Consider the following 16,901-nt stretch of genomic DNA (forward strand, 5'->3'; position numbering starts at 1 on the left):
TACCCAGATTTGGTTCTGATTGGTCAGTTTCTATACCAGTCAGTGTCAAAAGCTCCACCTCCTAGGCAGCCATTGGCTCCTCACAGTTGACCCAGATTTGTTTCTGATTGGTCGGTTTCTATGCCAGTCAGCGTCTCTGGGCTTATCAACGGGGCCTAATCAGAAAGGCAGGGCTGATCAGTAGCCCCGGTGGAGGCCTGGAGAGAAATGGAGGCAGGGCTGCTGACCAGGCCCAGAAAGATAGAGGCAAGTGCTGATCAACAGCTGCCACAGAGGCTACAGATCAGACCCTGCTTCTCTCTTCAGGCTTCTCTCTGGGCCTGATTCGCAGTCCCCTCAGCAGTCAGTGCTGGGTCACTGTGCCTGCAGCTGTAGCAGTCAGTGCTGGGTTGCCATGGTTACCCAGCTCTGACTGCAGGACTGACTTCCGGTTGGTCGAGCCTCCTGGTCGTTGCGGATGTGACAGACCCAGGGTTTTTATATATTAGGATAGACTTCATATAGATATAGGCTGCATACATCTAGGAAATAGATAAATATATTTTAAAGTCAGGAATCTTAAATTAGAAGAGAAGCAAAACATGGTATATATCATAGTTGGAGAAAATAAGCAAGGGGGTGGACAGAACATATACAACTAGAAGTCATTTCACTTAATGACTTAGTGAGTCATGCTAACCATCTGTATATGAATGGGAACTTTGTTTTCAGTGGTACATTAAGAGGAGCTAGAAAATTAAATCTTTAAGGGAAGAAGGAGGATGAAAAGCTGAACATGCACTTCTAAAATGTATGAGAGATAATAATGGCAGCCAGTTTATTCATCTCATCTGTTTACTCTCATGAAGGTTGTTACAAAAGCATGCTATTATTAACTGCAAGTAAATATGTCAGAAATGGAGCGGTGATTGCTCAAGAGGTGTGTTTTGATGTTGCTTTTAAAGTGAAGTGTAGCTCTCAGTACCAGGACTCCAACAAGCTCACGTACAATGACAGATGCTTTGGTCCTTTAGGGGCAGAGCGAGACTAGGGGGTTGGGGTCTCACTCTAAAATTCAGGGACAGATTTGACATCACACAAGAATCATTCTGGTCAGCCCCACCCAGCATGGGTTGATGCCATGTAAGTGTTGAGTGTTAAAAAGGAATGGTCTGTCTTAGGACCACAATGTTTTGCCCAATTGATAGTGGTATATTCAGGTGAGACATCAGAAAGTGCCCTATGGTTTGTAAAAGTATTTATTAATTTATTGAAATATAATCTATTGATCTACTTCAGAATATAGAAACTATTTCTTCCTCATGCCTTCAAAATGATCATGTTTCTAAACACTTAAATAAAAGATGGCTCACTATAGTTTAGAAAATACTTTGTCTCTGTCAGCAAATTGCTACAGGAGCTCCCAGAAGATCATTGGTAGGATACTTGCTATACAAACAAAAAGCTTATTCATTTATATCATCTTGAAAATGAACAGCTACAAGATGACACACCTAGAAAAACCCCTCAAGTTAAATCCAACTATTGTGATGTCATTGGCTTTATATCCTTTTGGATCTTTAAAATTAAGAAACATGGTTCCCAAAGAGTGTAACTATACAAGTTCTAGGCTACATATCATATTAGAGGACTCCAACATGCTTCATGAGCTTTTTTTTGTTTCTAAAGCACCATGTCTGTCAATCATCCTGTCATTCAGAATTAAGAGAATGCTGTCAATTGAAGAACATAGAACAATGCTAATAAATTTTTGTGTTCACATACAAGGCATATCACTTCAGATTTCTCCCTAGGGGAGCAATTTTCCTCATTTCACAACCATTTTATCCTCGCAGGTAGACATTTCAATTTATTAGTTAATGATTTTTTCCCTCCAAATCATTCACTTTTCATCCTTCTCATATCTACCAGGGCAATTAAATAGATCATGATGCTAGCAATAATCAGCAATTCTCAGAAGGGTGGGGCCACTATTCCAATTTGTCTTTACATCCTTTTATGGATAGTTTTGCTGTTGTTTAATGATTACTCAGGCTCCTTGAGAAGCTACCTGTAGACACTCATTTTAAATGTGGTAATTACTATTTTGAAGAAGGCATTACTGATCATTCTGCCAATTCAACATTGACTTGAAATTAATTACATCCACTTGTAAAACAATTCGTCATACATTATCAAATACAAGCATTCTAGCCTCTAAAACAAAGTCTAATATAAACCCTACTTTCCTACAAAGTGCTATTGTGAAATTAGAGACACATTACCAAAAGAGAGTTCCAAAATAGGCTGGTTTTAAAACCTTGCATGAAGAAGAGAGTAAGATAGTAGATAGCCAGTCCTGTGGCAGTTCACTTGTTTGCTAATCATTTGAAAATTAGGTGGCCATTACCACTGGTCACATCCCTCATCCTCATGACCACAGGGATGTCTGTCTTATCGAAGTTACCTACCACTATTCTTTGGGACTTTTCGACTTTGCCCTCACTCTGCTTTGATCTGGGCATTTTCCTCCCTTTAATTAGGAATTCTGCAGTAACATAATTCACCAGAGGAGGTCAGCTTTCAAACTATACTTCCACCAGAAAAGCCCCATGTTAGAGGCTTCTGCTTATGTGAAACATACTCATTACTGATCTTTGACTTAAAATTCTCTATCAAAATTCTGCAATTGTCTCCTGTTTCCCCCTTTGGCATACATATATATAACACTTTGCATTTCAGGTTAAAATTAGATACTTATGATGAAAAAGGTATTTCATTCTTGTAAGAAAAGTTGTAGCTATTTGACAGTGTGAAAGTTCTCAAAATGAAATGTATAGTTTCATAATATAGACAGGTTCCTCATAAAGGAAATTTGCTATATAAATAACTAACTTATATATACAAAGATAAACCATAAACAAAGACTTCCTCATAATTCTCTTTTTTAATAGATTGTATATTCAATATAATTTCAGTTATATAAACAAATATTCAGATTTATAAATACAAAAACACAAATAATTGAAAGAACTATTCCAAAATGTTAGGAGTGGAAATCTCAGATTGGTGTAATTATGAATGGCTTGCATTTCTTTCTTTATATATTTTTGAATTTTAGGTTTTCTTCAATAAATTTAAATTACTATAGTATTATGGAATATAGATTTAAATGTCTATGCATTTGCATACATGCCTTTTTATTGTGGTAAACCTCATATAAAATAAAATTTCCAGTTTTGATAATTTCAAAGTATACAATTCAGTGGCATCAAGTATATACACAACATTGTACAACCATCACAACTATCCAGTTCCAGAACTTTGTCATCACCCCAAATGGACACCCTGTATCCGTTAAGCAGCACTTCCCATTCACCCCTTCCCTCATCTCCTGGTAACAACTAATATGTAATAGATCTCTATGGATTTTCCCATTCTGGATATTTTATAAAAATAGAATCATACAGTATGTGGCCTTTTGTGTCTGGCTTCTTTCACTTAGCATAATGTTTTCAAGGTTCATTCACATCGTAGCATGTATCAGTACCTCATTTCTTTTTATGGCTGACTAATATTAAATTGTATTGATATACAACATTTTGTTTATCCCTTAATCTGTTGATAGAGATTTGGGCTGTTTCCAGCTTTTGGCTTTTGTGAATACTGCTGCTATGAACATTCAAGTACAAGTTTTTGTTTCAATATTCTGTTTTCATTTCTTTTGGGTATATACCTAGGAGTGGAATTTTATTGACATATACTTTGTTAAAAAATACCTTTAATTCAACTCGACCATTCTGTGTTTCAAGTAGCAATGCTTTTTTAGAATTATTAATGATAACCCTTATAACATCATTCCAAAATAATACCATTCCATTATCAATCACTGACCATGGTACAGTTGTTTTTATTAACTCCAAATCACAGTAATTTTCACCCTTACCCTTTGGGAACAAATTTATCTTATGCTAAAACACTTCAAACTAAGAACTGAGAAGTACACACTTTTCCTTTTAGCAAAGCCATTCTAGTAGTACCTAATTCACTTTCAAATGCTTACATATCTAAAGTACTAAATATATGTTTGTATATTTTGTTGGTACTTTAACAGGAAAGCATCACTAAATAGACACCAATATTTAAGTCTTTATAATACCAAGTAGAAGCAATATAGAATCTTCTAGACATTCAAACTGGAATATAGTGACCAGAGAGGATAAATATACCCTGAAAGAGTACACAGTACCAATTCTTAAGTGCTTAAACTCTCACCCTCCCAAAGGAAAGCTGATACATCTCATAAACATAAAAGCCCAATAATATCAAGGTTAATTTTAGCTGCAGACAATGCTTAAAGTGGGCTAAAGAAGATAATGGTGGACTCTGTGTTTACCCATACCTATTTAACAACTGTTGGATTCTCCCATTGTTCCTTCCCCACAAACACATGCACACACATCTATGAAATATACATTCTTGCACATGCACACACATGCACACCCGTGCACGTGCACACACACACACCTGAACTATACTTCCAACTCGGTGGCTGCAATTAAGGGTAAAAGTGTTTTGTAGCTCAGTCATCCCCTAGATATCAGGCTGTCCCTGTTGTTATTCCCACCCTCACCACAACATAGCACCATAAAATTCAGAAAGCAGAAATAAAAATTTAGTTAGAGAAGAAGGAGTAGCTTTAAAACAGTAAAAGAACCAACCAAACTGTAATTAAGGGATATGATTTGGGTTTATTAAAAATAAAGTAATGCGGAGCCCTGGTTAGGTGGATCAGTTGGCTGGAGCATTGTCCCTGTACATCAAAAGGTTGTGGGCTCAATTCCAGGTCAGAGCACGTACCTAGGTTGTGGGTTCTATCCCTGGTCAGGGTGCATATAGGAAGCAACCAATCAATTTTTCTCTCACATCAATATTTCTCTCTCTCTCTCTCTTCCTTTCTCTCTAAAAATCCATTAAAATATCAGATGAGGAGTTTTTAAAAAGTAAAGAACTGTGGAATATTTCTATAATATTGGTAGACTTCTCTTTAAGAAAAATTTAAATAGGAACTATAAATTTATAGTGAACAATCAATTATGAATGTTTAATTACATAAAAGGCTTTACACATTCCAACTTAGCTAAGATCAACACTATCAATTACTTTTACTTTTTCCTTTACAAAAAAAAAATCTTAAGATGCTTTCATATTCTGATATTGCTCAAAAAAACCCTACAGCAAAACACAGAAGAAACTCTTTCACCCTACTCTCTGCAGAATTTTTAAAATAGCTGTGGCATAACAACAATAATTTATATCATAGAAGTTTTCTCAAATGAAGATCTATGAACTTTATAAATGTCTTATTTTGTATGTGGAAAAACTGAATGGCAGTAAAGGAAGTTATCCAAAGTCTCACTAAGAATCAGGGCAAAGCAAAAAAATAAAACTCAAATCCAATTAACTATCAAGACAGTGATCTGTCCACAAGGCAAAATATCTCAGTCACCATGGGGGATAGGTATTTTAAAAAGGCAGTAGAATTAAAAAATGCTATATCATAATAATACAATCATATCATTTATGTGTGTGTATGTGTATGTGTGTGTGTAAGAGAATGCTATGTATATCACCAAATTTCCAATGTTTTATTCTGATAGATTGTTTATTCTTATCCACTTATTTCTTCGTGCTTTGTATATATTTTTCTCTCCTAGTAGACTATAAGATGTTTTATGGTACAGACCAAATGTTAGTATTTTTTTACATATAGCACAGTGCTCTAAACACAGTAGTCATTCAATAATATGAACATGTCTGTGTGTAAAATTTCATAGACAGACACTTAACTATCTCTTCCCAACCACAAAAGCAAATCATAGTGACAACCTCTGAACTTCCTTAAAACCCACAATCCCACATATTAAAGAATAAAAATAAGATCAATAGAGTCTACTCCGATAATGGCAATGCAGAGAGATATTATAACCTTAATATTATTTGTGTGTTTAAGTGCATAAATTAAGGTGGCCAAGAATGAATTGGCATGATTTAACTAATTAAATAACACCCTGTCATTATCCACAAACTGGTACATTTCCCCAAGTAGTGTGTTATCCTAACTCTTTTGCTCCTTGATTCTTAGATGTATCCTCTGACCACCTAACTACTTGGTGGCAGTTATACCAAAGTGCACCAGGTTGTAAGAGGAGGAATAAATTCTAATCAGTCTTTCTTACTATTTATTAACAGCTTTTATGAAGTTCTCTGGCGAAATAATGGCATAAAATTGAAGAGCAAATTCAATTTTGGATTAAAACAATACATAGTACTTTGCCTTTAAAAAAAACTCCTCATTGATCAGCTCTGAGGTCTATTTATCCATGTTACTCTCTAACTTCCCTATAATAAAGAATAGGCTGAAAGAGTTATTTTCTGGGCCTAATTTTAAAAAATTACAAGTTATGCCCTAACTGGTTTGGCTCAGTGGATAGAGCGTCGGCCTGCGGACTGAAGCGTCCCAGGTTCGATTCCGGTCAAGGGCATGTACCTTGGTTGCGGACACATCACCAGTAGGGGTGTGCAGGAGGCAGCTGATTGATGTTTCTCTCTCATCAATGTTTCTAACTCTCTATCCCTCTGCTTTCCTGTCTGTAAAAATCAATAAAATATATTAAAAAAATTACAAGTTACCTTCATTTCTGTTTTAAAATTTTCTATAGTCTTACCTCCCAGTCCAAATAGTCACAAACATCTTCAAAGTTAGTGAGCAGAGACACTGAGCAGAAGAGCCGTGGCAGTTCATCCCTTGTCATTGGGGGAAAACGGCTATCTTTAAGGGCACTGTTGAAAACAAAGCAAATATTAAAGCAATCGCTAAATGTGAGTGTTCCTAATTTCAAGTGCAAATAATCATTTGAAAAAGGTAAGAGATAAAAAAATCATCAAGGTGCCAACCACACCAATAATTTCAAATATATTTAAAGGCCCCAAAGATTTTAGTTGTCATTCTTTTTTCATTCACTGGATTGTGTTTACTAGCCAATCCTGTGACCAATTCAATTGTAAAGAATGAATGCTCACCCAGTTGGAGTGGCTCAGTGGTTGAACATCAACCTATGAACCAGGAGGTCATGGTTCGATTCCCAGTCAGGGCACATGCCCAGGTTGCTGGCTTGATCCCCAGTGTGGGGCGGTGTAGGAGGCAGCCGATCAATGTGTCTCTCTCATCATTGATGTTCCTATCTCTTTCTCCCTCTCCCTTTCTCTCTGAAATCAATTAAAAATATATTTTTAAAAGAGTGAATGCTCAATCACATTTCCTGTAGTCATTTCCTGGTGTACTTTCTTGTTACTTGTAGAATCTGGGAATGTTTTATTTTACTTTTGAGGAGAATAAAAACCAGACTAGTGGAAACTTGTGGGAAGACTTCTGGATCTAGTGCTGGTGGAAAAAAATATATGCATTTCATGTTATAAAAAAAATTCATACTAGGTTGGCCAGTTACATAGAATAGCATTCAGAGTTCAAAAAAATGATAAAAATTTCACTTTCTTCAAGCAAAAGAAACAAAAGAAAATGACAAGAATCATGCAAATTTCAGACTAAAACTACTCATAAGGATTTCAGGTCCCCTATAAAGAATAATTCAATATATGACTAAAAAATTATGAAATTACAGGAAATAAGGCTAATCTAGGAAATAAAAGTATGATTAGGAGACCACTAATCACACCAATGGATTTCTGAGTACATCAATTATGACTGGATCCTGTAATCAAAGGTAATATACCACAATGCCAAACTCTAGAAAACAACCACTATAAAGGACAAAAATGTTGGAAGATCATAATTCTTCCTGTAACAACAGAAAAGACAGAAAATACACAGACACATACACATACACACACACACACACACACACACACACACACAAACAGGTGCTGTGAGTTCCTTGTACTTTTAAAAGAAACCACTTCCTGGTCAAGAAAAACAAACATACCACTGATTGCATACTATATTAAATGGTACTGCTAGCGTTTGAGCCATTGATCCTCAAAGGTCTTATATAGCAGATAGTCTTAAGCATGTTTTCATAGATTAATTCTAATAGGTTACAAATTTAGAGTGTACAAACTGTTTGGGTGATAACAAAGTCCTGTGGCCTTTAGAAATAATTTAATTCCATTTTAAGTGACTTCCTCGTTGCTGGATTTTTTTTTTTTCATTTTCAATCCCTTCCTTCGCATTCTGAAACTCACCCACTGTATTGTATAAATATATATACCTATATTTGTATTTTCAAATACATTTTGGTGGTCATTCTATTCTGCTATAGAGAGGAAAATGTTCATAGAAAGATAGAGAGGTGCCTATATAAAGTATATATGTTTTTTTCCCAGTCAAGCAGTCAAGATTAACCAAGAAATGCAGGAAATCTATGATAATTCATACTCTGAGTATGGCATTTCACTATTTTATAATTTAACAACATAAATTTCCTATGGTCTGGCTTCTTTTATTTTCCAATTGGCAAATAAAGTTTTAAAAAGTATTTTAAAGTTCTCATTCAAAGCCAAGATAGAGACATATGTCTGTATAAACTCCACCTTTTCCTCACCAAAGCATATACACACTCTGGAGAGAAGCTCTAAAACATAGACTAGAAGAATCCCATGCAAAAAGACCAAAAGGCAAATCACGCTTTCAATTTTCCTGCTTAAAAAAAGGCTTACGCATTAGAATGATATAAAATGTATTTTTTAGGGTTATTGCTTTTTTATTGTGGTAAAATATATAACATAAAATTTACCTTATTAATCATATTTAAGCGTACAGTTCTGTGAGATTAAGTACATTCACATTGTTGAGCAACACTCACCACCATTCATCCCAAGAACTTTTTTCATCTTGCCCAACAGAAACACGATACCCATTAAATACTAACTTACCATTCCCCCTTTCTCCCAGCCCCTGGCAAAAATGTAACTGAAATACACTTTCATAATTTCAAGTAATTATAGTAATATAGTCACTAATGTTTTAACATATAACAGCTTTATTGAGATATAATACACATATCATAAAATTCACCCCTTTAATGTACACAATTCAATGGTTTTTAGTGTATTCACAGAGTTATACAATTGTCACCATTATCCAATTTTAAAACATTTTCATTACACCCAAAAGAAAGCCCATACCCATTAGCAGTCATTCCACATTCTCCTCTCCCCCCAGCTGTCTTTATGGATTTCTCTGTTCTAGACATTTCATATAAGCAGAATCATACAATATGTGGCCTTTGTTTGAATTTTTTCATACAGCATAATGTTTTTGCAGTTTCACTCATGTTGTAACACATATCAGTACTTCATCCTTTCCATTGCCTAGTAATATTCTATTATCTGTATAAATCACGTTTTGTTATCCACTTACCTGCTGATGGAAATTTAGCTTGTTTCCACCCTGGGGCTGTTATGAATAATGCTGCTATGAACAACCATTTTTTACTTTTTGTGTGGACATATGTTTTCATTTCTCTTGGGCAGATACATAGGAGTGGAATTGCTGGGTCATATGGTAATTTCATGTTTAACTTTTTCAGGAGCCACCAAACTGTTTCCCACAGTGGCTGTACCACTGTACATTCCTACCATCAATGTATGAGGATTCTTTTCAATGTCCCCACATCCTCGCCAATACTTGTTATAGTCTGCCTTTTTAATTATAGTGCTAGGCCTCCTTTAATGAAGAGTTTTTTGTATCTAGCTCTGCTTTCCATTAAAATACACACTCCATACAGTTAATTCCTCAACACTCTGAGGAAAGTTATCATTTTTTTTACTTTATTTTGTACCAAACCAACAAAAGGTAAATGGTAGCTCAGTGCAATTCAAACTATTTCAAATTAAGGAAATTTTCTAAAATCTAACTGAGGATCAGGCCAGCAAGATATCCTGGTTGCTCAATCATTCTGAACTTAAAAAAAAAAAAAAAAGGATGTTCAGAACAAGGAGCAGATGGGAGAATGCAACATGGCTAAAGAGAAACTGATAATCATGCCTCGCCATACCAAGACTCAAAAGTATTAAATTCAAAACTCTGAAATAGTGAAGGTATATTAGTCATGATGGAAACACTCTGCTTTTATAGAGACACCAGAACAAGACTTTTAATTCTTATATTTTTCATCAACTCTAAGTAACTTCATTAAATTCATGAGCATTGGAAAATTCCAAAAGGTAGGAAGCCCTCAATATCTCTAAATGCAAATTCCTAGGGAAAGAAACTAGCAATGAAAGCCTAGCAAGGATTTAAAGGATTATAAAAAAGATGAAAAATGCAGCTGGAAACTGACCTCAGAGCTGCTAGGCTGATGCGGATAGCTAATAAACAAGATTCAGCTTCCCTTAGCCCTGCTCTCTTGTATACAGAACATGCAGTGTGGAAGGTGAGCCATGCAGTCCAGAGTTGGGTAGTGGATTATTCAAGGTGACCCAGCTAGGTAGTGACACAGGTGGGGATACAACCGAGATTCTTGACTCAAGTCTAAAATTCTTTGTAGTATCTATACCAGCCGTGGGCAAACTACGGCCCGCGGGCCGGATCCGGGCCCGTTCAGCTGTTCTATCCGGCCCGCGGAGCCGAAAGAGCAGAGGGTTCTCTTGCTCTCCCCTCCGCTCCTTCACCAGCAGCAGTGTTAACATGGCAACGTCGGGAAACAGGGCCACAGCTCCTTCTTCTGAGTGGGCGGATTTATATCTGCCCATTCAGTAGAAGGAACAACCTCTCAATCTTCCAGAGGCTCCTTGTAATGCCCGCGGACCTCCCCATATCACCCTGGGAATGCGTAGACACGTTATCGTGGTGATGTAGGGAGACACGCCCCTGGAGAGCACAGTATCAGAGCATTAGCTAAAAAGGAGACCAACAACACTGTTCCCACTGAAGTTGATGTTTTAAAGACCAAAAACCTTTCAACCCAGTCTACATTGCCATCTACATCTACGTCCCAGGCATAATTTGGAAGTTGCACTAAAGAAAATGTTTAATTTACTGTTTACACATTTTGTTCTTTTCTATTTGTTTTAGTTTTAAATTATTTTATTATATTTAAGTTTAATTTGAAAGGCTTTTGTACCTTTCCTTTGTTAGGCAATTTTATTTTGCCTTTGCCATCTTCAATATAAGGTATGTTATTGTGCTATGATTCCTCCATTTTTTGAAGTTTCAAATTATAATAATTAGTGTTTACATTCTTCTTGTAAAATGTTTGAAATGAATAAAACTATTGAAATAAAAAAAAGACCGTACCCTTTTATGTAATGATGTTTACTTTGAATTTATATTAGTTCACACAAACACTCCATCCATGCTTTTGTTGCGGCCCTCCGGTCCAGTTTAAGAACCCATTGTGGCCCTTGAGTCAAAAAGTTTGCCCACCCCTGATCTATACTTTAGTTGCCACCTTTGAATAGATTATAAAGAGAGATCAACCAAAGGACTTATATGTGTGCATATAAGCCTAATCAATGGACACAGACAACAGGGGGGTGGGGGCATAAGTGGGGGGTGGGGGTAATGGGGGAATAAGGACACATATGTAATACCTTAATAAATAAAGAAATTAAAAATAAATATTAAAATTAAATGCTTGCCTTATTTGGCAATTCTGATCTCATACCTGCAATGCCTCTGCCTAAAAAAGATAAATAACAATTTAATAGCATTTATTAGTAGCCAAAGGGTAAATAAAGCCAGATTTCCTGTCTATTGGAAATATGCAGGAGCAAAAAAAAAAAAGATTTTAAAATATTAATGCTGTCCATGGAAAGCATTTTATGCCAAAGTAGGGTCTGCCAATTTAAAATCTAGGCAGTCTAAGGAACTGACAAATAGTGAAATCCTGTAGTAAATTCATACAAAGTTTTCTTTGCTACAATAGGAAGCCAATTTCTAATGTTCGAATATTGCTATGGAAAAAAAAATAAAAACCACTTATATACAAAACCAGCTGGCTGCTTCATCACTTTTATGATGGATGGGTAGGTTGAAACAACAATTTAATTCACATACCAAATTCAAATATATTCAATTCAAATTGGCACTTTCCCAAGAATATATTTCTCTTAATTGAGAAGCAGCCTTAACATCTGTCAAAGTTAATATCTAATGTTAAATAGCACTTTAATGAAAATGAACATTTTTTAAAAAGGAATTAAGAGTTTGGCTATGAAAGAATCAAAGTGTTTGTGACAGTGCCTAGAAACTGTGAGGAAAAAAAAAAACCACAGCTGAAAAGAGACAAAACCTTAGATATTACAAGGCTCATCATAAAAAATATAGCATGCAACAGAAAAGATTTAAATGAATCTAGCTAGCTAGCCATTCCCTCACTCATTCATTCATTCCTTTGATTTCTAAAACACTAAGGACCTTAATCAGTTATCCAGTAGAACGTTACCAAACTGAGAAAGGCTTCATATTACAGGCAATCATTTTTCAGGACAAGGAAGTAATTAAAATCAAAATTTAAAATCCCTGTTTGGATAGGTGAAGAAAAGCAAATCAAGCATACATTAGTCTAAAAAATACACACACATAGTTTTTCATGAGGGGTTTCAATCATTTAGATATTCTGCAATTCCTCATCAGAGCTATTGGAACAGAGTGCACATGTGGCATGTGTGAACTCCAGAAACTTTAGAGTACTAGAATTATCCCTAACCTTTCTTTCACATTAAGTAGCAATTTTTGCTTCCCCTCTATTAAAGAAAATAACAGGCATAAAACAGAACGTAAAAAAAAATTGACTATTCATCAAACGTAAGGGTAGAGAGGAGTGACAAAAGACATGATTATGATTAAGGAAAGGGCAAAGGAACCTTATTTTGTTTTTTTGTTATTTAATATTTTAGATTACTTATTAAGACTAAAACCCAAAATCAGAGTTATTGAGTGAAGAAAGACGAACACTATTTTACAATTCACTTTTTTAAAAAATATTTTATTTTTATTTATTTTATTTTTATTTTTTATTGTTTAAAGTATTACATATATTAGTACATTATTAGTACATATATCTCCTTTTTTTCCCCATTGACCTTCCCCCAGCCTCCCCTACCCGCTGTCGCATGCCCTCGGAACCTTATTTTGGTGAGGGCTGTGACACAAAAGGAAATGTTCGATCATTAAGCCATATGTAAAATGTTATTTAATTAGGAGATATTTTTCCCTTTAGAGTAATAAATACAACCCATTTACTGTTCAATGAACATTAACAGTTATTAATTTAAATACATATAATATACAATTATATATATTAATGTGATATGATGGGTGATTAACGGAGAATGGAGGAAAAATTAAGAGAAAGTAGAAAGGAGAAAAAGAAAATATATACAAAGAAATAAAGATGGAGAGGAAGAGAAAATAAGAAGCAGGAAAAGAAGTGGGAGGTAGAGAAAGTAAATAAATACACACAAAAGGGACAAAGAGAGAAAGCAAGCAAGGAGGAATGGAAGGGTAGGAGGGAAAGGGAGATTTAGTGCAATACATCCTGTAGGTTTCCATAAATATTATGTAGCTCCTATTCTATAGGATTTACTTAGGCTTTAGAGTGTTATCACCTACTGATTGGCTTAAAGTTCTTGAATTGCTCTAATCTAGAATTCTTACTAGTAAAAGCCTTTACTCTCTGGGACAGCCACAGGTGCCCACGAGGAGGGGAAAATACTTTCTAGGCTGCATGCTGTGATGACCAGAGCAATATTGTCAAGAATCTGCCTCCTAGCCACAAGTTCCTCACCTCTAAATTAGGAGAACAAGTTGTGAATTTGTTTCGGTGGAGCAGAACTAAAACTGGGGCTTGGGGGTGGAGAGGGAGATACATAGAAAAACAGATGGCTAAATGTTTAGTGTGTATGGAAGGTACTCCTCATTTCCCTCCATATAATGTCCACATAGTGCTCTCCTTTCAGAGTTTCTGGATTGACTTTATCCTGGTTTTAGAAATAGATGACTAGAAACAGTGTTTTGTTTTCATTGTTTTTCTGATGAAACTCTTTTAAAATATATTCTACCTAAGTATAATGAATATCATTTAATTGTCTCTTCATGACTCAGGTTCATCTTTAAGACTCAATATAACTTTGGGTCATTCATTACTATCCAGTATTAGAACAGTGCTCTCAATGGTCTTTACAAAAAAAAATCTGTGTATGTGGAAAACAGATTATGGTTTGACCACCGACAATTTTAATCTTGGAAAACTTGAAAATGTGAGATTGTCTCTACTTTCAAGTGAATGTAACACAAAAGTAATCTGACATAGACTTTCAAAGTTTCTAGGGATTTCATTCTTGTGTTATCTGAGTTAGGACACTATAAAACTGAACTACCTCTCAAATAAAATGGAACATAATTTTTATTGACTTTTCTCTTACAATTTAGAAACCTGTATAACCCTAACCAAGTATCATTTCCCCAGGGACATTAAAAGCATGTCTCCAAAATATCACAACAGTTCCCTGTGACTTACTGCCAATAACTATAGCTCCTAAAAATGCAAAATTGAAGTCCTCATTAATACATGAACACTATTTCACAGTCCTAAAGAACATAGCACAGTAGCATGGTCAAGAGTTTGGATTCTGAGTCAGACATACCTGCATTTGGATCCTGGCTTTACTGCATACTAGCTGTGTGACATCTGCATAAGTCTCTTAACTTGTGCCAGCTTCCATTATCTCATCTATAAAATGGGAATAATAATAGTACCTACCTCTCAGAGTTACTATAACAAATAAATAAAATATTAGCGCTTGTATAAGTGTCTTGCATACACTAGGTGCTTAATAAGCAGTGGCTAGAGAAGAACTTTGATCATCAGCATATTTTGATGCTCACAGGGCAGCCACCATATCATGGCTCAGGTGGAAGGGAGTGCCAAGACTAAGATTAACCCTTCAAACTTGAGATGGGAGGATCTAAACAAGTTATCTTCTATGAATTAAATGTGGCCATCCCAGGGGATAATGGCTACCTTCCCAGGTTCTGGTTTTGTTTTTATGTTTGTTTTTCTGAGAAGCCTTCATTTCATTTTCTTTAATTTTCAAAATATTTATTGGGTACCTGTTCTATGCCTTTTATTACATGAAGAATCATGGAGCACATAAAAATAGCATATTACAAAATAATATATGGATACATATAAAAGACTTATTAAAATCACATACAATAGGAATACTGAGAGAAGTGGTCAGACAAGGTTAACTTCTTTTCTGGAAGGATCTGTTTTACACTCATTGCTGGTGGTTTACTAGTTACCAAGTGATCCAGAGTTGTAGGAAAATTTTACAGAAATGAAACGAATACATTTTTTTCTAGTAACACATCTACTACATTAATTAAGGTGCCTCTTTATCAAGAAGTTCCATAATTTTGCAGGCATGCATTCATATGTTGCTTTGTTATTCTTTCTTGGTTTTCCTGAATTAGATTTTTAAAAATCTCTAGCGCAAGGATTGGTCTTTTACTTCTATACAAGAAATATTTACCCAGAAATGTAGTTCCATGAATTATGTTCAATTTGTCTTCAATGGATTTAGATATATTATTCTATATCCTACTGGTTATGCTAAACAGCACAATATTTAGCAAAACAAAACTCTATAAGCAGCAAAGAATAAGAGCTGAGAGGTTCTGTGCTTTCCTTATCTAAACCAGTGGTCTCCAAACTGTTTTTACTGAGCATTCTTAGCAATAAAACGTTTGAGCACATATTCCCAACATGTATATTTACTTATAAAGTAGTTAATATAACCAAAGCAGAATATATACTTAGAGTAAGCTTTGTTCTTAAAAATAGCAGGTAAAAATACATATTTCAAATGTTCTTGATAATTTCTCTTATTTGGGGGCTGACATCTTTTGAAGTCTGATTAGATTATTTTCATTTTTACTTTGTAACTGGGCCAACCAGATTATGAGGTAACTTGAAGTGTCAGCTAGCTCCATAATTTTCTCATCTTTGTCTTGTGCTTGGATTATTACTATTTTCATCAATCCATTGTTCCTTTGCAGGAATTTTCTTAAGCCACTTGTGTATCCTGCCTGGGCTAGTTTATCTAGCTTTAGCTAACTACGAGTAATGGACAAGTGGCTTAAGAAGATTCCTGCAAAGAAACCACAGGTTGCAGATAATACTAAGAACTATGAATCTGGTTCTAATATACTTAGACATGCCACTATGAGCAAAAGCAGCTCTAAATGTAAGAGCCAATATTGGTCGAGCACCTACTGTGAGTCAGGTGCTATACATGTATTTCTTGTTGAGTCTTCAAAACAATCACATTTGAAGACACTGAGGTTGACTGAGTTCAATGAGATTAAACAACTTGACAAAGGTCATACAAACAGGTATGAACTCTGGGTTTCCTGTCTCTTTTTAAAGTACCGTTTCTAGAATGTTAGCAAATCAACATAATGTATACACATTTAATCAGATTTAAGGAATTTTCTCCCAGTTAATGCTTCTTCTCCTGGGGTTTAACTGAATGCTTTAGGTATAAGTGTGAGCAGGTTCTGAAACAGATTACACAGTACTCTTTAGTGAAAGTATTAGCTTGTTTTTATTCTCTTCTTTCTCCATTTTGATCCTGGTGATTCAGAGCTGCTGCCATTGAAAAACATCTGTTTTATCTAAATTTAATAAGCCCTATTAGTGGGATACTAGGCCTTCCTTTATTCTGAAGCCTTTTTACAATTTTAAATTTAATCTGCTGGAAGTCATAGCATTACCAAAGTACTAGTTTTGGACATATCTAGGCTGGTAGGCCTGTTCCTTATTTTTAACTTTACTTTTCCAACTTGAATGAATAAGCTCTCTCATACTCACCACAAGAGTCATGCCTTCCCC

At 35.2% G+C, this 16,901-nt stretch overlaps 2 protein-coding genes across 2 annotated transcripts in view; one reads left to right on the forward strand and one right to left on the reverse strand.

The window, feature by feature from the left end:
• Nucleotides 1–9,725, forward strand: part of TMEM164 (transmembrane protein 164) — a 326,422-nt gene extending 316,697 nt beyond the window's left edge. The window contains exon 7 of the mRNA XM_080652987.1: nucleotides 9,588–9,725. Within this exon, the coding sequence (XP_080509113.1) occupies nucleotides 9,588–9,707 (120 nt within the window). The 3' untranslated portion in view covers nucleotides 9,708–9,725. The remainder of the gene's footprint in view (nucleotides 1–9,587) is intronic.
• AMMECR1 (AMMECR nuclear protein 1) overlaps nucleotides 1–16,901 on the reverse strand; it is a 130,080-nt gene that overhangs the window by 24,326 nt on the left and 88,853 nt on the right. The window contains exon 3 of the mRNA XM_080652991.1: nucleotides 6,708–6,822. Within this exon, the coding sequence (XP_080509117.1) occupies nucleotides 6,708–6,822 (115 nt within the window). The remainder of the gene's footprint in view (nucleotides 1–6,707; nucleotides 6,823–16,901) is intronic.

This window comes from Plecotus auritus (assembly GCF_963455305.1).
Source record: "Plecotus auritus genome assembly, chromosome: X".
Lineage (NCBI taxonomy): Eukaryota > Metazoa > Chordata > Mammalia > Chiroptera > Vespertilionidae > Plecotus > Plecotus auritus.